General features: G+C 53.3%; 1 protein-coding gene across 1 annotated transcript; it reads left to right on the plus strand.

Annotated features, from left to right (window-relative positions):
- Positions 1–985: 985 nt before the first annotated feature.
- Positions 986–24,089, plus strand: LOC131291092 (mucin-2-like). Its single transcript, XM_058320283.1, has 11 exons — positions 986–1,223; positions 1,310–1,824; positions 1,914–2,365; positions 2,440–2,711; positions 2,788–3,925; positions 4,004–8,294; positions 8,487–10,631; positions 17,188–17,689; positions 22,850–23,437; positions 23,503–23,816; positions 23,880–24,089. Exons 2-11 carry the CDS (start codon positions 1,633–1,635, stop codon positions 24,087–24,089), a joined length of 10,104 nt encoding a protein of 3,367 aa, XP_058176266.1. The 5' UTR covers positions 986–1,223; positions 1,310–1,632.
- Positions 24,090–24,136: the final 47 nt, after the last annotated feature.

The raw sequence follows: 24,136 nt of genomic DNA on the forward strand, positions 1-24,136 counted from the left end.
GCAGGGTGTAAATCGTCCCGCATCACAAGGCATACACACTGTCCCGCAGATATATGGATTTCTGTCGATCGTCGTAATGTTACGACCATCTGTAAGCTACAGCTCGACGCTTACAGCATACTTGTATCGCAGACCGGCCAACGGCAAACGAAGAGGAAACGCTTAGATCCATCATCCAACTGACCAAATGTCATTCCTAAGTGTCTTGGACGATGCGTTGCCAAATGGCTACCGTTTCATGTTTCTCCTATCAGCACCCTACGACACCTAGCCGCAGAACGCGATCGGACGCGTGTCGTGTCACCTCAACAACATAAAGGGAGGGAGAGTCGTAACGGAATGTGCAATTTTTCCCAACCGCCACAGCAAACCGATTTGCCACAGCGTTTGCTTGTGACAAATTTTTTCCTCGAAGCAAAATCACCCAAGCCACTCTCTGTTTGTCGTGGGGCTGCCCGTTGCCACAGATTACGCTTCCCAGAGCACACAATAGGTTTTGGTGCGGTAGTCACAGCATCGCCGTTTTACCTTGTTGTGTTGTGCGCTGCTCGAAGCGATGAAGATTTTGTAACTTTGTCACACTTAATTAACTAACCCAGGTGCCTCCGCGGTCCAGCGTGAGAATATTACCACATTCACACACATACACACACATAGTGGTCTTTTTACTCTCCCTTGTCCCCTTTTCCATGATTCGGAAAATCCAGATGCTGCTATATGTCTTCCACTTCGCCCTTTCGCATTGGCGCTGTTTGTGTGCCTTTGATTCTGCTGTGACTGTGTTGTGAACAGCCATTGTTGGTCATGTCAACACTCAATGCAAACAAATCGCCAATTGCAGACTCGCTGTTTCAACGCAGTTCATTGATATATGATCGAAAACTCTAGTGTACTTCACTCACTGCCTACTACTAGTACTTATCGAATTCCCTTTGTTTATCTGACTCGGTTTCGTTTGTAGCTTCAAAGAGGAGCGGCAACATGGTTACTTCTGCTACTGACAACTCTTGCCCTGTACAGCAGTAATGGAGTGTCGGCAGCGGAAAACAATCAGCGTGTCGTGTGCTACTATACAAACTGGTCCGTCTATCGACCTGGTACGGCCAAATTCACGCCCCAGAACATCAACCCGTACCTTTGCACCCATCTGATCTACTCGTTCGGTGGGTTCACCAAGGAGAACACGCTCAAGCCGTACGACAAGTACCAGGACATCGAACAAGGTAAGTGAAACCTCATGCTGTAAGAGATTCGTGAGAGCGTGTACTATTTAAGACAAAACCGTTCGTGTTGTTTTACCCTTCCGCAGGTGGTTTCGCCAAGTTCACTGGACTGAAGACGTACAACAAGAACCTGAAGACGCTGCTCGCCATCGGCGGATGGAATGAGGGATCGTCACGCTTCTCGCCGCTGGTCGCCGACTCGGAGCGGCGTGCCCAGTTCGTGAAGAATTCGATTAAATTCCTGCGCCAGAATCACTTCGACGGTCTCGATCTCGACTGGGAGTATCCGGCGTTCCGCGATGGCTCGAAGCCGAAGGATCGCGAAAACTACGCCCAGCTGGTGCAGGACCTGCGCGAGGAGTTTGAGCGCGAGTCATCGAAGACGGGTCGCCCGCGGCTGCTGCTAACGATGGCAGTGCCGGCCGGTGTCGAGTACGTTGAGAAGGGCTACGATGTGCCAAAGCTGAACAAGTACCTGGATTGGTTCAACCTGCTCACCTATGACTACCACAGCGCGTACGAGCCGGCGGTGAACCACCATTCGCCGCTATTTTCGCTCGAGGAAGCTTCAGAGTACAACTACGATTCGGAACTCAATATCGTAAGTGTAGCTGGATCTGCTGTCAGGGTAGATCAACCCTGTTGTTTTCCTTGCGTTGACATTGTGCCATACCGCGTTATCATTTGCAGGATTATAGTATAAAGTTCTATCTGAACGCTGGAGCGGACCGTGACAAGCTGGTACTCGGTATTCCGACGTACGGGCGCTCGTACACGCTGTACAATCCGGACGCAACCGACATCGGCGCACCGGCGGATGGCCCCGGCGAGCAGGGTGATGCAACGCGCGAAAAAGGCTACCTGGCGTACTACGAGATCTGTAGTAATCTAAAGGAGAGCACGGACTGGACGGTGGTGCAGCCAAATCCGAAGGCGATGGGCCCATACGCCTACAAGGGCAATCAGTGGGTTGGCTACGATGACGAGGCCATTGCGCGCCGCAAGGCTAAGTACGTCGCAGAGAACGGACTAGGCGGTATCATGTTTTGGTCGATCGACAACGATGACTTCCGAGGAACGTGCCACGGGAAGCAGTATCCGATCATTGAGGCAGCAAAGGAGGCACTGTTGGCCAGTACAGAGTAAGTTGTCACTAAGGCGCGCATTGTGAGCTCATGCTGACTCAATCTTCTCAATGTTTTGCTTCTTTTCATAGGGTCGGCGTGAACGACATTGCTGCTCCAAGCCGACCGCGCAAACCCAGTCGATCGCGTAGTCGCACCGGTTCGACGACTCGTAACCGCGTTAACACCGACAATAACAACGAAATCAAGGCATCGTTCAAAACATCCCCGGGGCGTAAGGTTGCCCGGCCGAGCCGTGTTACTACGACAAGCACCACCACGACGACCACTACCGAAGGCTCGCTGTATATCGGAGGGCGTACGACCACACCACAGCCACCGACTACACCCGATCCGGGATCAGGTAAGTTCTCGCTAAAGCTTAGGGTTTGGTGTCCCGAACAAACGCGTACTCAACTCGATGGTCAATGTGCCTACAGATTTCAAGTGCGAAGATGAAGGATTCTTCCCTCACCCGAGAGACTGCAAGAAGTACTTCTGGTGTCTGGACAGCCCTAGCCTCGGTCTGGTCGCTCACCAGTTCACCTGCCCCTCCGGGCTGGTGTTCAACAAGCTGGCGGACTCGTGCGATTACGCGCGTAATGTGATCTGCTCAAAGACGTCCGCGACCACCAGCACCACCACGACGACGAGCACGACGACGACAACTACACCGTCGCCCAGGACGACGAGTACCACGCAGCGGGCACGTATTTCTCTCTCGACGAACCGTAGCAACTTCTTCAACCGTATCGCAACCTCAACTACCACCACCACCACGGAACCTTCGGTGGAGACGGACTACTCGGAGGAGGAGGAAGATGTCGAGAGGCAGCCAGAGGAGGACCCGAAAGTGATCAAGGAACTGATCGCGCTCATCAAGAAGGTCGGCGGCATCGAGGAGCTGGAGAAGCAGCTGCAAGCCCAGGAGGACGGCTCCATTGTGCTGAAGGATGGCGAATCGGACCAGATCTCGACCACACCACCAACGATAAGCAAATCGCTGTACGAGCGCGTACTAAGCCGCACCGGCAACGCCGGGCTCACGTTCCGACCGGCCATCACGTTCAACCAGAGTCAGAAGCCGGAACGGACGGCGGCTTCGCCCGAGAACAAGTACTCGTCGGTCGTGCGGGGCAACTCGTACACCAACAGTCGCGTCGGTCCGCAGAACGAAGGTCTCGATCAGCTGCCCGAGTTTGAGGGAGTGTTCAAGGAGAAGCCGAAGTACGTGACGCTGAACCGAGCCCGGCCGACGAAGGTCGCCTCGATCGAAGACCGCTACGACGACGACGACGAGATCGATGAGGAGGAGAACCAGCCGTCCACCTTCGAGGCCCGACAGCCGACCACCAGCCCCAAGTACGTAAGCATCCGGCGACAGCGGCCTGCTCCGTCCGGCGAGCAGGAGCAGGATAAGCAGGAAAGCAGCGAGCGTGATACGGGCGCTAGCCGGGAGGGTGCCCCAACCGGGCAGGTGCAGTACAGCACACTCAACCGGAACCGTTTCCGGACCACCATTTCTCCGGAACCAGCACCCGAAACCGACAAGGACTCGCTGCGCCCACTGTCAAACCGGTAAGCTAAGCTTGAAGCGGCTTAAAGGAGTGCTTGCTCATTGGTAAACTGTAATCTTTCTCCCTTGCTCCCGCCCAGGTACAACACCATCGATCGTAGACGGACGCCCAGTGCGCAGTACACCAGCAGCAGCCTTCAGGAAGCGGAAACCGATGATGTAGGCACAGATTCCTCTCTTTTGGTATCATCTACAGACTTCCAAAGCATTTACACCACAGCATCAACCATTACTACTACCGATGCCACACCACCATCAGAACCAAACTTGATACCTTACAGCACACGACAATACAGTAACATCGAGCGCGGTACAAGCGCCAGCAGCGGCGGCAGCGTCAACAGCAACAGCAACAGTGTCACCAGCAGTACTGGCAGCAACACTCTCAGTAGTCGCGACAGTATTAGCAATAGTAACGATAGAAGTAGTTATACCAGTAGCGGTAGTGTCAGCACTACCGAGCCTTCCACTTTACAGTTTTCTTACACAAATCCAACCACCACCACCACCACCACTCCGAGCCCAACCGATACACAGAACAACGACGTACAGCCAGAGGTGCTCAGCACCGACTACCAGACCGAGGCGACCGCGACCGATACCGAGCAGTCGCTCGGCGACGACGCGGACCCGTCGACGGTAAACCGTAACGCCGACACGACGCTCGAGGTAACCACAGTCTTTAACCTGGGTGAAAGCGTTACCGGTAGTAGTGTGGTTGGTTTGGAGATGGGGGGTTTGCAGGGTACGGACGCGCTGGGCACGAGCCCCAGCAAGAGCGCCGAGCTCGTGCGGGATGCCGACGAGTCCGGCGGCTCGGATGGGCCGGAGGCGACCACGGCAGCAAGCGCCGCATCGACGGCCGGTCCGCTCCTCACTAACGATGCCACGGCTAACTCGATTCCCAAATTTCCCACAAGAACTAGGAGACCACCGGGTACCACTACCACTACTACCACTACCATTACCACTACCCTAGAGCCCGTCACTAACCCTAGCAGGGAGGTTGCCTCGGGTGGTGCGTTCGCGCCGACCAAGGGCGCGCCGCGCCCATTCCGGCGTACCCGCCCGACGCGCCCGTCCACCACAACGAGCACGGCCGGAGGAGCGTCGGCAGCCGATGCCGACACCGCAACGACACTGCGCTCGGTGAAGGTGAGTTTTTCCAATTCCCAGAGATTTGACCTTTCAGGCGCCAGCCGTCGGAGGGTCGGCACCGCCGCACCGGACAGCAACGAGGTGCAGGCGGCCGGTAGAACGCCGGAGGAGGAGGTGCAGGAGTCGCAGGGCACGCAGCGGCCCCCCGTACGGGCCGGCAACCGTGGCCGGGTGCGCTTCCGCACCTCCACCGAACGGCTGGCCCCGGTCCCTCGGGTGCCCGTTACTGCCCGGGACGGCGTCAACGCTCGCCAGCCCTCCGACGAGGCCGTTCCCTCGACAACGACTCCAGCCGCGCGCCGCCGCCCACGACCATCTGCCGGCGACTTTGCCGCGAGCCGCTTCGCCCTAGGCACCCGCTCAACCACGGCGGAACCCCAGCGCCAGACCGTCGTTCCGTCCGAGCGTAGCTCGCTGCGACGCCTCAACTTTAGCGTGTACAGTGGCCGCAGTACGGCCGAGTACTCGTCGACCACCACCACCACCACTACCACCGAGGAGCCGCGCATCGAAACCGACACCACGGAACAGCCGGAAATTCGATCCTACACGCGCCTCGCGGACGATCCGTTTATGACGCAGGAGCGAATTCTGCTCACGCTCGGTACGGCGCTGCGGTACGGGTTCAACAACCGCAACGAGCTGCTCAGCAGCACACCGAACGTCCGCGATACAACGCCGGCCGAGCCGGCTAGCTCGAGCACGTACAGCGACGCGGATCTGTCAGGCGAAACGCTCAGCACCGAGCCGAGGCAACCGAGCCCGGCGAGTGAGTTCACCACCGTGTACAGCGTGAACGCGGCGGAGGTGGACACGACCACACCGCAGCCACGCAAGCTGGCCACCTCGAGCCTGCGGGGCCGTTTCGTCCCCAGCAGCACCACCGAGTCGAGCGACACGACGCTGAACGTAGTCGTGTCGGAGGTGAACACAAACAAAACATTCATACCGGGCCGAACACGACCGACGCGGCCGACCCGCCTGCGTACCACACCCGTGGTCGGGGTGGAGCAGACCGAGCTGGAGCCGGAGAGACAACCTCCGAGACCGTTCGCGCGACGACCCGCCGCCTCACGCTTCGCCCCACCGGAGGAACCGACCGTAAACGAGGTCACGGAACGGGCGCCTGGTATATCGACCACTAAGAGGCGACGTACGACCCGGCGGCGTACGTCACCGACGGTCAATGCCGTCACACCATCGCTGGTCGATACGGAGCGGGACGCTGAAGCGCCATTGCCGGTTGTGAACCGGCCCTCCATCAACCGGCAGCGACTGTTCGCATCTCGTACACCGCCAACAACCACAACACCATCGACGACGACGACGACGACGGCAGGTACGTCCGCCGTGACCGGCGAGTCGTTCACCGTGGAGCCGACCTACCCGGACAGCAATGTGGCCAACTCGGACTTCACGACCGTCATCTCGGAGACGTCCAACGAGATCGGGTCACCGTACGACCTCATGAACAGCGAGGCGCTGCTCAACTTCCCCGAGCTGACGAACCAGGCCGCGCCGGGAGTGGAGGAGGAGGCGGAGGACACCCTATCCACGCTGGCCGCCTCGGTCACCACGGATCCCAATCCAAGCGCAAACCTCATTGCGGGCGGTGCGCCCACCTCACGGCCCGCCCGTCCGGCGCTGCTCGGGCGCAAACTGCCCGCCGAGGTGCGCCTCAACGACAGTCAGCAGATCGAGTCCGAGTCCATACCGAACAAGAGCCCGGCGAAGGGCTTCGGCGCGGGTACGACCCGTCGCAAGTTCACCGGTAAGTACCTAACGACGGAGGCGCCCGAGCCGACGGAACCGATCAAGAAGTTCATCCCGACGCGCCGCAATCGGCCCTCCTTCTCGCTCTCGCGGCGTGTGACAACCACGACGGAAGATCCGGCGTCGGCGGCTGGTGCAACGACGGCGTCGGCCGACGTGGCGGCTCCTCCAACACCATCCGGCGGCTCATCGTTCGTGCCCTCGATTCGCCGGAAGCCGATCGGATTGGGTACCCGCACGACCACAACTTCGGCGCCCACAAACAACGAGGAACAACCGGCGGGACCGGCACTGGCACCACGAACCACCCGCCGTCGCCCCTCGTACGCACAGAACCGGCCCGCACGGCCCGGATTTGAGGATTCGTTCGACAAGGGCACGGTCGCGGCTAAGCCGGTCGAGCAGAAGGCGATTAACCGCACCTCCGGGTTGCTGCCGAGGCGCCAGATTTACGCACGTACGACTACGACGACCACTACTACGACCACGACGACTCCGGCGCCGACGTTCGCCGACGGTGAGGTGACCGATCGGACGACGCTCGAGGAAGAGACGAGCGCGGAGCGGTACGGTGGAGGGTTGCTGAGTGGGTTGACCACGCGTCGGTACAACGAAACGCCGCGTCGACCGCCGGGTCTGTCCTCCTCCTCCTCCGAGGAGCGCCGTTACAGCGGCGAGGAGGACGACGGTGAGAACGAGATACAGCGGCAGGCGAAGAAGCTCCCCGGTCCGCTCGGGCCGGACGGGAACAACAGCCTGCAGCAGCGTGACCCCGATGCCGGCGATGCCGAACGACCGCGCACCTCGGGAGAGGTGCCGCCCACACCGAACAGTGGCCCGAGCGGCTTCCGGCGCCCCGTAGGCCCGCGCATCATCAGCTCCGGACCGTCGCGCGTTTCACCCGGCAGCGGCAGCAATCGGTTCATCTTCAAGAACAACCAGCCTGCCTCCGGCTCGGATGGCTCGGCGAGCTCGACTCCGCGGTCCCTCACGACCCGCACGCGCCGCCCCTTCGGCACTGCCTCGGGTGGAGCCGTCGCACCGAGCGGCGGCAGTGCCACAACACCGAGGGCCCGCTTCACGGTGACCACCCGGTCCCGACCGGCCTTTGGTCGTCCGCGATCTACCACGCCCTCGACCGTCTCGAACGCCTCGGACGATAGCGAACGACCGGTGGTGGCGGCGACGGCAGGCACCGTAGGCCAGGGGCCGCCACGTCGCTACCCGCCACGAACGCAGGGTCGACGCAATCAAACCACCAACGGCGTTGGTTCCGTTCGAACACGTCCGGTGAGTCCGGTGTTCGGTGGTGGTGCGGTCGGTGTACTAACCACATCCATCGCGCCGGACAGTGCACCCGAGACGACGCCGGAGACTGTGTTGGGCGGCGCGACGACGGCGGTGCCGGAGGCGGCCGGAGACAGGAGCGCACAGACGCCGGTGACAGCTGCTTCTACCGCTTCGCCTAACAACGACAGCGCTGCTACAACGCCCGACGACACGACACCATCGACCTCATCCACTTCCACTCTCACCACCACCAACAACAACAACAACAACAACAACAACAACAACAACACCTCCTCCTCCACCACGACCACCATCACCACAACCACCGTGCGCCGGTCGGAGAGTGAGAACGAGGTGGAGAACACTACCTCGTACGAGGATACAGTCAACACCAGCTACCGAACCACCACCGAATACTACACCGCATCCGATGAAACTCACTACACCACACTGAATACGGCCGACACGATCTACACGATTAATGATAATATCGATATTGATGATGTCAATGTATTGCAGGACCGTAGTAGAACGTCGACGACGACCGTCAAGCCGACCACGCTGTACCACGTGTTTTCGATCGATAAGGAGAACGAGTCGGTACCGTCGTCGACCGAGATCTACCGCACCGAGGAGCAGGAGATCGAGCTGCCGGCGGCGAACCGGACGGACAAGCACGTCACCATCGAGCGGGTGGTGGAGATCTACACCAAGAACGCCAGCAACCCGGACGAGCCGCCGGTGATGCAGAAGCTCGGCGAGATCAAGCGCAAGATCGTCATCCGGCTGGTGGAGCCGAACCGGGCGGCTAACCGCAGTGGCAGTGCGACCAGCTCGAGCAGCACCACCACCACGCTCGGCAACCCGGATGGGGTGACCGAGCGGAGCGAGGACGAGCCGGCCACCGTCGGTAGTACCGAGAGCGGCGACGGTCGACCGGTGTCCGGGCGCACGATGGTGCTGTCGTCGAACAGCGTGTTTACGATGGAGACGTCCACCATCCCGCTCGAGGGTTTGTTCGACGCGGAGAAGGGTGGGGCGGGCGGGTTCCCCACGACCGAGCTGCCGCCGGTGGATGCGGAGCCGGAGACGGTGGCCCCGCAGCAGGAGATCGAGCGCATCTCGAGCGTCGAGTTCGGGGCAGCTACCGGTGAGCCGCCGGTGGCCGACGATGTTGAGCCACCGCTCACGATCACGCCGTTCGTGGCGGAGACGGAGCGCTATACGCAGGTAACTAGCCTGCGGCCACCACCGAACACCGACCCGGACACGCTCGCCGGGCACGCTAGCTATAAGCCGTACACGATAGACGACTTCGGTGCGACCGAAGAACAGACCACCACCAACAGCGTGGCGGCAGCCACCAGCACCACCTTCTCTAGCACTACCACCACTGCCAGCACTTCTACCACGACGACGACGACCGAACCCGCACCGGTCTCATCCTCGACTCAGCGCGAGATCATGAACAAGTACACCCTGCCGGCCGAGTTCTCCTTCCAAGAGCCCTCCAGTGAAACGACACCAACGACGACGACGACGACGACGACGACCGCACCAACCACGACAACAACCACGACGACGGCGACGACAACCACGACCGAGACTACGACGCCGGAACCGACAACATTGACCCCAGAGGTGCCACTAGATACCACTCTCGGTCCAGTGCGGGTGCGCCCTACCCTGGCTACCAAGAAGAAGTACACCCGACGCCCGGGAGGAGAGTCCGTGCCGGTAGCGTCTCGCGTGTCGCCAGACTTTGCGTACAACCAGTACAGCTCGGCCGAACAGACGGTGGATGGTGATGGTGGCGTACCGGTGACCACGGAACCGGTTCCCACGACAACGACGACGTCGCCAGGTGCGTCACGTACGACCGGCGGTAGTCGACTTTACACGAACAACCGCAAGTACCTTTCGTCGCAGTCGCTGCGACCGGCTGCCAACCCACAGCAGACCACGGCCGAGGTTCCCTCGTACCGGAAGTCGAAGGACATTCCCCTGAGTGGGTTACCGCGAGCGTCCGCCTCGAAGGCCACCACCGGTGCGACCACACCGACGACGGAAGCGGTCACAACGACACAGCGCACCACCACCACCACCACGACGACGACGACCGCCGCACCGATTACCAAGATCGATTTCAACATCAAGTACGTGCTGCCGGCAACGCTGCCGGACGCGAGCGCCGCGGAGCTGAAGATCGAAAGCAAGAACGACAAGTACAGCGTACCGCTGTCGTCGATACTGCGCGACTTTACCACGCGTGAAATCTCCGGCGAGCGGCAGGAGCGCCTGTTCTCGCCCGTCTACCGCCCGGAGCTGGACAACGACGAGCAGACGCGCCAGCTGACCAGCGACCCGGACCCGGTGGCGCTCGAGGCCGAGCTGCTGGACCGCGAGATCCTCGGTGGTGGCGGTAGTGCGGAGCGGGCCCGACCCTCGCCGGTCGCCGCCGCCTACTCCCAGCGCCGCTCGGCTGAGGTTAGTTAAGTCCGTACGGCACGGTACTGGTACCGCTACCGGTACCGGTACTGGTACTGCTACGGGCCATCTCACACATCTCGGCGAGGGTTGCCAGTCCGACAGATGTGGCGTGGCGTGGCGTGAGACGGGGCGCGGGGCGCGCGAGCATGAGAGAATCGTTTTGAGGTTATACGGTCCCGCGCTACCACACTAGCGTCCACTGCTCACTACCGACACCCGGCGTGCTAGTGGATCGGTGGTTCAGCGCGCGCCGCTTTTGTACAAAACAAACCAACAAAACAAGCAAACAAGCTGCTAAGGCAAATTCAGCATACAACTACTACAACAAAACCAACCAGCGGACCGAAGGACCACTCTCCCACTACTACTTTCTACTACTACTACTACTACTACTACTACTCGTTTTTTTGTGCCGTCACGAGATCCTTTTTTCTAACCACTTATTCACCTTCTATTTTCGTGTTGTCCATAACCTAAGTTTTCCTCTCTTTAAGCCCTAACGCTGGATTTTATGGAGTGACCGATAGACGATGCCATAGAAACCTCTGTGTGTAGTGTGTGTTCGTGCGTGCGTGTGTGTTTGCGTTCGTATATCTGTGTGTGTGTATGTATGTGTGCGTGTGTGTGGGCAATGGTATAAGGAGACTTAAACAGTGCACCTTACAACTATTGTTCTTTGATGAAAACAAAATCATTCTACATTTTTATTTTCTGCATTCGTTTTTGCTTCTTGTACATTATCGCCGTAGCAACGTTTGCATGGTTTTTGTCTGAGAGATGATGAAGCAGTTTGTTGGCAGGGAGGGAACTGTCAGTAGCACCCGAAAGCCGGTCAAGTCAAACAGCGGGTTCCATTTGGGGTCCCGCGTTCAGTTTTTAAAATTACCCCGTTTTACCCTTTAACTCACTTCTAATCTAGTTTGCATTCCGTTTGTTTCCCCCAATATTTAGCTATGCTTTTATATAACTCGTATAAGTGGATAATGTTTTTCGATAATAATGTAATACATTCAGTTTAAATAATGTGCTAATTTGTTTGTCTAACACCAACGGTGGTCACACGCCCGCCATTTTGGGCACGGTGACACCGTGACACGGGACCGCTTGCGGGCGGATCGGGGCGAGGCGAGGAGAGACTGTCTTCTTGTTGTCGTGTCGTGTGTTAGTGTAGTCCTAGCGAGGCCGTTTTGTTCTGAATCACTGTGCCGCACTAACCTTTACCTTTAGTCGCCCGACCTGGGTTGTCGCTCAAGCGAAAGCGAACCACCCAAAGCAGCCCAATATGAAATGCGCAAAATGTGAAGCTCCGAGGCGCAAACAGAAACCGGTGACAGCAGAGGGTCCGCCTGATTTAGCTCGAAATCATGAACGTTGCCCGTGCTGCTGTGTAGCGTCAGCAATCGAACGCCTAGGGCGGCCTCTCCGTATAAGACAGTGCGTAGTTAAGACGAGTACTGTTAGTATTCAGCAAGAAAACACCGTTGTAGCTAGAAGAATCGCAATGTAATGAAACAGAGTGCAACCTCGAAAGCAAACCGAATCGAGTCAGGGACACACGCAACAACTACATCATGTCCAGAAGGAGAGTCAGTTATTTAAAATAGACACTGCTGTAATGCAATACTTCTAAGAAATCAGATCTTTGCCTTAGGATGGAGATGACTTTTCCGAACTTTCGGAATGGCATAAAGCAACTGCATAGATACAGAAGGCTGGAAACACCAACCAGACAGAAGAAGTGGACTCCAGAGCGCGATATTCCAAATAGCAAAAGATGATGTCTTAGCGAGTGGCATATTTATCGACTATTTTATGAGCTAGATATTTTTCTGTTTTCTACATTTCTATTGCTGCCGAGAAGATCCTTAATCGTAGCTGTTGGAATTTGTCTTTTTGTAGGATATTTCATTTTCACATCAGTCAGACATACATAGAGGTTAGGAGTTCGGACAGTTTTTGTCCTGATTCTTCGGCAGCAAAAGAATTTAAATCACTCAAACGCATTAAAGATTTTACCCACAACAACCCGTAGTTAGTAACGTACCTTATAGTCTAATGTTGTGAAAGGCGGAGGTAAATTTACGGTAACCGCATCAGCAGTCCCAGGCAGAACATTTCGAAAAGATACCGGGCATATCTCGACCCCCGACACCCATCACCCAGCAGTCAGTTAGAGCGGAGGTTCATGAAAGCGCTCGATTCGATCCTTCTACGCGTGCGATCTTCTTGTTTGTAAATAGTAGTATCCATCACTTTATTGTTTAGTTCATAAGTGATTTTAGTTATCTAATTGTTGCACCATTACGACAAAACACTTTAAGGCAAAATACTCAATAACTGAAATTTTAAACACTTGTAAAGCTCGTTTTACTCTTTCCGTTAGGAATTGGATTGGCACATCTGCATAGACCCCTAGATTGACTGCTATGCCAACAAGTCATACGTTTTAGGTAACGGCCGGCTTTGGCCGGCATATTCCAACTCGTAGTCGATTTTGTTGAGTGCTTCTGCCCAAAACTGAGCTCCAACTAGACGAATCCCCTTTGGCAGCGATCCGAAACGAGGGTTAGGTCAGCGCAGAATTGGCCCGAGGTCATGTGTCGTTAGATCCAAGATCCTACCCTTAGTATGAGTCATCCTTGGAAGTGCAGCGTCGCTGTAGCTATGGGCACACGTCATGCTGAGTCGTTAGAGCGAGTGAGGAGTAGTGAAATTAGCTTTTCGATGTTGCGTTCCCTTGAGCCAACTATGAGAATCCGGCCCCAAACGAAACCGGTCGGGTCCGTTGCGCAATGGATGTGAAACATCATCGCCCATTTTGGTAATATTCACGGTGGACATAGGACCGTGCGTGCCGTTACGCAAGGCAAGCGTAGTGTCTTTGGAACTACGTGTTTATGAAACTGGCACGTCGGTGGCCTGGAAATACGATACGACAAAAGTTGTTTGCCTACCTTTTGATACTTCAATGAATCGAAAACCAAGTATGTTTTTAAAGATTTGATTTTTCTTTCATTTTGTCGAACAACACTCTCGTGTCACTGGAAAACGAGGTTCTTTTTAAGTCGTTGGAAGAGCATTCACGCCCTTATGGTTATTCTTATTGAAACTCTTGTCAATGGAATGGTTAAGATCTTACTTTTTAAACTAGATTGCTGTAAAGCAGTGGTTGTAGACAAACGATTAAATGTTTCTGTAACTCAGGATAGTCTTTTATTTTAGAAAATGTCTCGAACTACTTAGTTATGAATCTTTACGATCATTGAAGAAGAAAGAATCATTGATTATCAGTTTAAACAGCTCCTGAGGCTGACTCAGTATAAACCCAATATGAGTAGGATCAGTATAAATAGGTACAAAGGATCAATAAGTTGACATTGACAAAGTGATACCAATCTATGACTCAGCTCGATATAGCATTTAACGTTGAATGTTGGCGACCATGCCCCGTGAAAAAGTCGGCTGGATGCTTGATCTTAGCCTTGCAATGTTTCCACTAATAAGGTTATTATTAGCCGCCTGGTACTTACCCGCATAGTCATACGTCAACCATCTTGCTTGCTAGGAAAAGGGGAAAAGTAAAAACAAAACGCTGCGGTTTACGTTGCCGTAGAAATAGCACAGCCGCTTTACTTAATGGAGACTTATTTCAAGGTGATGCAGCTATCCTAGGTGGTTAACATGCCGCAGTGAATCAGTGAATTTGAGCACAGAGTGTGTGCCGTTTTGGTGCTGGCACGACAGGATGTTGCGGTTCTTTATTGACGATCAGGGCTTACAGAATTAGTAGGACTAGGTTCGGATTGGCGATACTCAATCTTAGGATCTATATTATCCGCAGTACGAGAGTTATTAAAAAATATAGGCTAAACGCAGCTAAGAGGGCTTTGCTCGCGGTTATGACTATACACGGATGAAAAAGCACGAGACTGGAGCGAAACAGTGAAAAGAAAATATAAAATAAACGGACCTCACAACGTGTAGGCAATAGAACAACGTAATACTTTCCGCTAAAGGCTAGTTCCTCGAAAGCCGGAACCAGGAGGTTGAGTTGCACGTAAAACGAGTAAAGCAGGAACCAAAACACCTGGACGCACGAAGTCCTATGTTGGGTTTCTCCTACTCCTCCTCCTCCTTCTCCAACCCTGACCACACGCAGGGTTGAAGTGTGGAATGCCGCCGGGAGATCAAACTTTCCAATTCGCTGCAGCTCCGCGGAAACGGCAAACGGATGTAAGACAAGACGGCGGATCGCCGTCCGACCACTGGAAGAAATTACGGTTTAATGGATCCGTCGCTCTTCCATCCAATTTCTGTCACGTCCGCAATCCCTTTCACCCGTGCAGATCTCGCCGGTGAAGCGATTTCCCGAAGGTGTACTGCGCACGGCGTTATGTAAGAAGTTGACAGTTGGCGTAACCGAACGGGTTCCCGTGCACACACGGCTGGGAGATCCCCCCGGGAGGTTTCTGGTTGTGCAGGTTGTTTTCACCTATTACGAAGCCTACACTCCTTTAACTCCTATTGCGCACCAAGCACACCGCAATCTTCCGAACGCCGATGTTCGCGAAATTGGTGCCCGTTCGCAGGGTCTACTGAAAAATACCATAATTGACGAGCACATGAGCCCACGGTTTCTCACTGGGATCACCGTCTGTTTCAGCCCTTTCGGTGCTCCTTTCTTTGACCGCCGTTCAGGGTTTTCAAATACCCAACTTCCGACAGTAGAAAGCTCGCCGGTGCTTGGGAAAATTGACTTTCCGTTTCTGCCTGTCCCCTCGTTTTCCTTTTTTTTTTCTTAAATCGAAGATCGATGTACTTCGCGGTCTCGGTCGAAGTCTGCCTTCGACAAGCCGAAGGGAGACGGAATGTAAAATGTTTATGCAAACGTAATCGCTGACATATGACTTTCTCCCCCCCACCCCTCTCTCCTTCGTGGCCGGCATTGTGTTGCCCTTTTTTCTGCCTACTATGGTGGTGTGCGGAACGGAAATGACACCTACTTTCACCCGGCCGGGTGATGATGTTCGTAGGCCCCCATGCCGCTGGAATGCAATCCGGTTTTGGGAGCAAAATCAATTCGTAATGGTGCTCCTTTTTTGCCTATGGAAGGGGACACCGGGCGAGGTTTCACGTCGTGTCTACGGTTTACGTAAGGGACGTTTCTTTAAACGAGTTTTGTTTTTCGTCTTGTGTTGTGCGTGCGTCTTTAAACGGCTTTGGGATTTTGGGGTGCAGAAGTTGCGCAAAAGTACAGACACAGGACTTGCATCCTTTCGGCCCTGTAGGAGATGAGAACCACGACGAACCGGTTCCGCTCGTTTTACCAAATCCTATTCGCACTTCAAATAGGTAAAATAAAACACCTTTTTACGTCCCACATTGTAACCAGTCGCCTCCGACGTTAGGGTTGGCATTAGTGCCGTAGGAGTAACAAGCAGCACACCGAGACCAATTAGCCACAGCTCACATGGGCCCTCCTCAGTAGGACTAACGCTGTTGTCGCCTTCCCCCCCTGTGATGAAAATAAGCCGGATCTCTCGGATCTCTCTCGCCGCTTAGAACATTTTAGCGGCCCGGCCAACCTTGTAGAACCAGTTTCTATCGGTTGAATTATAAAATCAACAAAAGAACCAGGTTGGAAGCGGAATATCCACTCAACCTCCGTGCTCGAAGGAGCGAACAATCGACGTTGATACAGACCACTAACCCGAGTGGGTTTTAGACGGTGAATCGGTCTGTCGGTAGCGCAGCTGTAGGAGTTGCTTTTACGACACCAACAAATAATGTACGGAGGATGGAAGTTGTAAAGTTGTACATCACCACTAGAACAATAAAATAAGTTATTATAAAAGGGGACTGAGTCGAAGTAGAAGAGAGCGCACGTTAGTTGATAGCATATACGATAGGAGCTTTGATTTGCCTTTCCCCAGCGTGAAATTGGTGTAGTAAAATCTAGAATAGAAAATAAGAGCACACTTATAGCATTTGCATGATAAGAGATAAGACCTGCTGCATGCAACCCTTTCGGCTTTTAGTTTAAGGACATGTTTGGTAAGCCTCTGCGCCTAAGTAAGTGTTGCCAGTAACTTGTTTTGTTTTGTGTTGGTTTTTCCCGATTAGAAGTTAGTAAACCTACTCTTAGGACGATCGTAGGTACACACCCAATGTCGAATCGTAAACTCCAAAACTCCAAATTTCCTTGCCTTCAACTATATGCACACGATATTCTTGCCCACGCGAGTGTTGCTGGCCAGATGGCCGTACGGAACGGTATCTAGCCAGGTGACGCTTTATCTACCCGAATACAGACGACTCAACATCACAAAACTGGCACTCATCCTACCATAGACACACTCGCTGCAACAGCATCCTGTTGATGCGACAAAACTTGCACAACTTCAAAACCTTCCAAAAAAACAACAACGCCATCCTAATGTTGCCGCCCCGATGTACTAACACTTTACGTATGCTTTCCTACATTGTTTCTCGCCTCTGCTCCTCCTCTCGCAACCGGTTGCTCCTGTCTCCTGTTGACGCTGGTACAACCCAGGTGCCACCGCAGTTCCGACCGAGCCTACGCCGTCCGTCCGTTGGCGGGAACTCGCAGCCAACCACCCCGAGCAGCAACTCGCCGCAGGCAGCAACCAGAGCCACAACCGTTCGCACCAAGAGCACGCGACGCTCTGAAGCGCCGTCGACCAGCGGCGAACAGTCCGACTCACCGACGACGCCAGCGCCACCGACGACGACGTCACTGTTGGCTCGCCGCCGCCGTCCAACCAACAGCTACCTGGGCAAGCTCGCGAACGGCAATCGGCAGCGCACGAGCCCGGTGACGTCAGCGGTAGAGGCCGCCACCAGCCCCAGCACCACCGCCACCGCCGGCAGCGAACCGCTCGTCCGTTACGACCGACCGAAGCCGCTCGCCAGCGGCGGCTTGCGGCGCAAATACGGTGTCCCCAACAGAACCGGTTTCAGCACGACCGCTGGCAGTGAGAGTGCCACTCCGCCAACCACTACCAGCAGCGGCAGCGGCTCCAATCAGCCATCAGGTAAGGTCCGGGTAGAAAGGGAAGGGGGCAAAGCGGGGCAGCGGGGTGTCGCAGCAATCGACTAACGCGAATAAACACGCCGCTCGCGAGGGGATCGCTTGCCTCGCATTCCAAACGTCCACCGACCGAAGGTCGAGCGAAATCGAACCTCGGCCTGAAGATTTTGTCGCCCGGCCATCCACGTGCGGATTTACTATTGATCGTTCACTCCCGTTGCCGCTCGCTCACTCACGCCCTTTTTTCTCTATCGTTTGTTAAGTAATCAATTTGCCTCGGTTATGATTCTGCTGCCTGCTGTTTGCTGAAGTGAAAGTGTGCGTTCCCTTTCGTTTTATTTGTAATCACGCAGCATCCGAGGCGGGGTGTGACAGGAATAGGGAGCCATTTCTCCATCCTTGCACTGTGTTGTGTGTTGGCACTCGTTTTACTGTTGGGCAATCTGTTTAGCATGTTTGTTCCTTTCGTACATCTCTCGTGTTTGCACCTTTATTTCGCTGGATCCCGCTCCCGGCGATAAACAAATGCCGGACGTTTGTCAAAAAGCACTCCCCAATCATCTCCGATCGCGAGATGAACGTTACGTAAACCCGCCTTTCGAGCCGTGTTCATTCATTCGAAACGACAGGTTGCGTTGAAGTGTGGTTGACAAAGTTATAAATTGCGTTTGCTTGTTCCCTTTTTTTTGCTACATCGAAGCTAATTTCAGAGCCAATTTTACAAAACAGACAAGTTTTTGGATTCTTTATGTCATATTTTTATAACCATGTTGATTCCTATAGCAAAAAACACAAGGTATCTTTAGAACCTGATTTAAATGGAACGGTCGATAAAATGATAACGATTAAAAAAAATGGAAGTCTGATTACCATACGCTTGTGGCGCCGACCAACCTCTCTGTTGTGGAGTTTGCCATGATTAAAAAAAGTGAATACATTGTTTCACACTGGAATTACCGGTTTTAAATTAAAAAAAAAAAACTTATAATGATATGGAAAGACATGCGACGAATAATAGGGCGCAAAGGGCAGACGTAACCGACACCGAACGAACCCCCTTCGCAGAAAGGCGATGAAAATTAGGCAAATAAGTTCAGTCGTATGATGAAAGCACGACCAACGGCCAAAGGGGGTTAGTGCCACGCGCCCGCATCACTGGATGTATAAAATCTGGACCACTCGCATAATTGGAAGCTGAATGAATGAAGCACCCAATAAAGTCCACACGGAGATTGGCTCGCGGACCGTGGAAAAATGTGTGCCGCATAATTATGGCGGGCCATCAGTACGGGTGTAACAACAGTAGTTGCAAACCCCTTTGCGGACTAGAGGCTGCAGCATCTTCTGCTCGATTCAGTGCTATTTTTTTATATTCAACTACGAATTGACACTATAAAAAGGCTGCGAAGATGACGAAGAGTGAATGTTACATCGGAGGTATCGCCACCAGCCGAAAATACTGAAGAGAGGAATCCCGTTAATTTGGAAAAACAAGAACTCATATTCTCATATTGTGTTGTAATCAACCCGGAATGCAAGTATTGACGTTAAGAGCGTTCAACTACAACTCGACCAGCCAATTTTCCTGTGGTTCATCGGCATCGTTTTGGTACGGTAGACCCATAAGCCTCCATCCGGCAAATGGCGCTGCCCGCCACAATGGTTTTGTTTTTCACGCCCGTCAACTCGCTTTTACACAGTCATGCAAGCACTGCTGGTCATTATCGTACCATTAGAAAAGCTGAATCGGCCCCGGTTTCAGCGGTTTCGGCCACCGTCATCGTCGCTGTCATCTCGGTGTGGCCAGCCGCACGGTGGCCCGCTTGGGGCGTTCTCTGCGGCCAAAACACAGTGCCTTACGACATGCCAAAAGAAAATAGACAACAACGAAAAAACGCAACCTAATCCGTGATGCAATCGCACAGCCAGTCCACGCAGCCAAACTGGCCGCCCTCGTTCTTTTGACCCAATTCCTTCCCAATGCTCCGAGGGGTCCGAGGTTTTTTTAAGATGAAATTTAAAAACAAATCTCGTGAATTACCAAACTGATGAAGACACACAATGGAGCCTTACTTTCCTTTCTATAAACAATGAACAGTTCGTCTGCACTTCATTTTTCATGAAGTGAATTAATTGAATAGCTAAACTAAGCTAACAATTTTCTTTAATTTACATTTTTCAACGGGTTATGGTTTGTTTTTTTTTTTATCTCAAATTAAACCCTATTTAGCATAGGTTTTCGCGAACGCATCTTTTTTTCTAAATTGGATATGCACTGCTTACTGGCCTGTCCGGGTTATTGGTATACACGCTACGACTAATGAAACGCATTAAGATCTTTTTTCCCATTTTACCGTCATCCATGTATCATGTATTATTTATGGTTAGAAACACCGAAAACTAAAATCTCCTCTATAGAGGAAAATAAATTCGATGTTGGTTGAATTATGCAAACCATTTTCAAATCGGGCCACAATAGATAAGGGTTTTGATAAACGCTTTCAGGTTATTAAAGCCAAAAACATAGCTTAATGAATGTTATTAAATTGTAAAATACTGGAAGTGGCTAGGTTTTTCCATGTTTTATGAAATCAAGTTGACGATCGAAATGCAACGTGCATGTCTTGATAGGTATTCAATAAACTAATATTTATATACTTTCGTTTGACACTCGGCTAATTTTGATTGGGATGGAACCTCCCAAATTAGTTTTACAGCACTAAATAAAATTATCAACTCAATAACTCACTGTGTCGCTAGATTGCATCATTCTGAAAACATGGATATGGTTCCAGAAATTTCGTCAACTATGTCGTGCACAATACCAGGCACTCGTCTTAGCTCCATGACGTCAAAGCCTGGATGCTTTAATTGACAAAAATCAGCTCTATGTGCTCCAAACATTTGAGTGGCAAAATCGGTATTTCGTGAATGTCACAAATACCCAAAACCTATACCACCATGTCCATTTGCTTTAGATCTTGTGTTGGCATATTTGGTTCAATATTGCTTAGAGGAGTATAGCGTGGCCTTACGTGTCTAACAACTAAGTCCAATGGCATTCGTTGAGCTCGGAAGGCATTTATAAGTGAGCTGCGGAAACCAATAGCTGAGAATTGAAAATTTCCATACCTTGCCTAAGGTTGCCTAACGCTTGTGGACACTTTAATTTACGCCGTGTTTCAAACGCAGGAATGCTGCCTCTTTTAAGGTGAGTCAGTCTGCTCACCACATATTTGAAGGCACACTCACGCAAATCGGTTGGAATCCGGATCTTCTCCATGTCAACAGCAGATAAAATCAACAGCCCGATCACCGACGTCCACCTTCGCCTTCGCAGCCTCACGCTTTCCATTTGCTTCCTCGCCTCGCTGCTAATTTATCTTAATTCAATGCTGTCCTAAGGATGCTGTCCGCGAGCTTCACACGCATCCGAAAGCCACGACTCTTCACCCCGGGCCCGAGGCACGATCAGCATCGATTCGCGTCTCAAGGTGATCGGGTTTTTGCTGTGGTGGACCAAAGCGGCGTACTGCGCAGCACACGGATCCTACATTTGAATAATATTCCAATATGTACGCGCATCTCGTACATTTCACATCTCCGGCCAGCATCTCCCGCGACACGTCACGTTCGCCTTTTTGTGTTCTTGTTTTCTCTATTCGTGTTTCTGCACCAAGAGGGAGCCACGGTCAGCCTACGGCTGCTGGGGGGGATTGGACCTGTCCACGATGCTCGTTGTTGAATGATGATGATGACCATGTTGATTCTGATGGTCGTTTTGACCCACGATGCAACATTGCGCAAGTCTTCGCTGACGCGTCGGTCAAATGAAGCGAAAAGAAAACGAGAAACCTCATTACATTTTCACTGCCAAGTCAAGGGTTTTTACGGTGAAGCCAAAATGTAGCTACACACTGCCTTTTTTGTTATGCAAGATGTCGGTGTATTCACATTTGAACCCACGTTTGACCATATTGTCGCTTGTGTGGATCAAATTTCAATTATTTTTTCTTCATCCTTATATCGTTTTAGAACGTTGGACACTAAAAACATTTAATTTCCATATAAATTGTTTCTTATCTTTTTCCAGCATGGTTGTTTGTCGTTTGAATTCTGTAACTGCTCTGTCACAAGCCGTAGAACTCTGAAAAGAAGACTTTTTTATATTATAATATTATCAAGCATCGTTATCGTGTCTGTTGTTTGTGTCCATTTGGTTTTGGTTTGCAGCTGTTTGAGTGTACAGCATTAATATAATGTCTTGTGGATTGTCTCTTTGAACACAAGAAACCGTTTTGTTTGTGGTGAACTTTTTAACTTAACGGAAGAGTGTTGCACCAACGCTCGGCGTCCAGCACGCTTAGAAGGGTTGCCCCATCACTGCTACTTATGTTACTAATGCCCTGTCAAGCATGACGCAGCTACCCTCTGGAGCAGCGACTGTGTGTCGCTGCGATCTCCAGGCGCGAAGTTTGCCTTTCCCTGCCGAGCGCAATGAATGGAGCATCGGTGTGGCGTAGCGTTACGAAAGCTGGCGCGCTTTGTATTTGGCCATCGAATGTCCGTCCAATCATCGCACCGATCAGCATGTGGACCTCAAACGAGTCGAAAGTGGAGGGCACAAGCGGCAGTAGTGGAATTGTGCAATGGATTGCTTCTTCACCTCGTCAGAACAAAGCCCTGTCATCGCCTCGGTGATCCATCTTCTCAGCATACCGATGACACAACATACCATACAGAGAATAATGTCTTGCACGGAGCGAGAACGGTGGTGCCACTACGAACACTTAGTCACACAACCACGTTAATTATTTAGCTCAAAGGTATCTCCATTTCAGGCGATCCAATGGTTTGCTAATCGGAGCTGGGTCAACTTTGCGTGACTTGAAGCTCCGTGCTGCTGGTGATGTTATGTCCATCAATGTATATGGGTCAGCGACAGCGTGGGCATGTTCTGAGTATCGGTGGCATCGTGTATTCTCCCCCTTCCAATTGGCAAATTGGGCAGATGTGCAAACAATAGATTAATATTTAGTACAGGGCTTTCCTGAATACATACCGTCGAATCCACTTCTGCAACGGGGAGCGACATATGGCAGCGGGTTTGAATACGTCCCGTGTCTCGTTGCTTTAACTTTGCTCCTTTTCCTGCATTCCACAGAGCCGGCGACCCGACCGTCGAGTGCATTGTTCAAGCGCCGAAACAATGGAACCCGTTTGACGCGCACGACAACTCCCGCACCGGAGACTTCATCCACCGTAGCCGGGTCTTCGCCACCGGCAAGCAGTAAGTTCTTCGGCAAGAGCAAATACCGTCCCGGCACGCTGAACTCGGTGGCGGTAGCGACGACGGTGCCGCCCGTGACGCAAGGGCTGCCGGACGGCGATCAAGACATCGAGCCGAGCATCCGGCAAAACAACAAGCTGTACAATGCGAAGAACCGCTACCAGCAGATCGGCGAACAGCGCGAAGATCCCGCCTCGATCGAGCAGGAGCTGCTCGACGCGATTACGACGATCTCGCGCGCCCCTCTACCCATCACCAGCACCCCTACCGCACGTCCCGGCTACGAGGACCAGAAGGAGCTGCAGGACGAACAGCAAAAGCCGGCCGTAGTTGCCGTCCAGCAGGAGCAGCATGTCGGGACGAATCAGCGCGCTACCACGCACCGCTACAACATCACCCACGAGTACCCGTACCCGCTCGGTTACACCGCCCCAGCCATCTCTACATCCACCCGCCGATCGCGTAAGTACAAGATTGAGATTCATACGAGAGACACTTCACTCCATTCTCCTTCACTTCAACCGCAGAGAAACTCGTGCAGAGACCACGGATCGCGACGCAATCGCAGTACTATTACCAGCAGGCGAATCCTGGCAGCGTTTACTACACGTCACCGATTGCGACGGCCACCATCAGCCCCCGGCAGGACACGACCGCCGGATTGCCGCCCGCCCGGAAGCGTAAACCAGCCGTCTTCGAGAAGACCCACAGCGCACACGACGGTGCCGGCCGGTCCGCCGCGGGTGACAGCTTCACCGGACGCACCTACCGACCGTCGCCCCTGGACTACGACTACTACGACGATGGGGATGCGCGTGTCATCGGGAAATCTAATTCCCAGGTAAGCGCTCCAAGCGGGGGAAGAGACAGAGAGCAAACTCGTTAACCTCATCGTCTGTTCCAGGTAAAGGTCATCATGCACGGTCCGGGCATCATCGAGTGTCTCGATCAGGGCAACTTCCCGCATCCGCTGTCGTGCAAAAAGTTCATCTCTTGTGCCAAAATGGAGATCGGCGGTGTCATCGGCTGGGAGTACACGTGCCCGAAGGGGCTCAGCTACGATCCGGTCGGGGGCATCTGCAACTGGTCGGCGGGGCTAGGCTGCAAGGATTAACAGCTGCTGCAGCACCGCGGAGGGCGGATAGGCATTTTCGCCCTGAG

This window comes from Anopheles ziemanni, chromosome X (assembly GCF_943734765.1).
Source record: "Anopheles ziemanni chromosome X, idAnoZiCoDA_A2_x.2, whole genome shotgun sequence".
NCBI classification, from domain to species: Eukaryota; Metazoa; Arthropoda; class Insecta; order Diptera; family Culicidae; genus Anopheles; species Anopheles ziemanni.

Bases quoted from the DNA above. Each gene is read 5' to 3' on its own strand.
- LOC131291092 (XM_058320283.1), top strand. From the start codon at position 1,633: ATGGCAGTGCCGGCCGGTGTCGAGTACGTTGAGAAGGGCTACGATGTG. The intron at 3,926-4,003 runs GTAAGCTAAGCT...GCTCCCGCCCAG, and splicing joins CTGCGCCCACTGTCAAACCG to GTACAACACCATCGATCGTA. The intron at 10,632-17,187 runs GTTAGTTAAGTC...GGTACAACCCAG, and splicing joins CCCAGCGCCGCTCGGCTGAG to GTGCCACCGCAGTTCCGACC.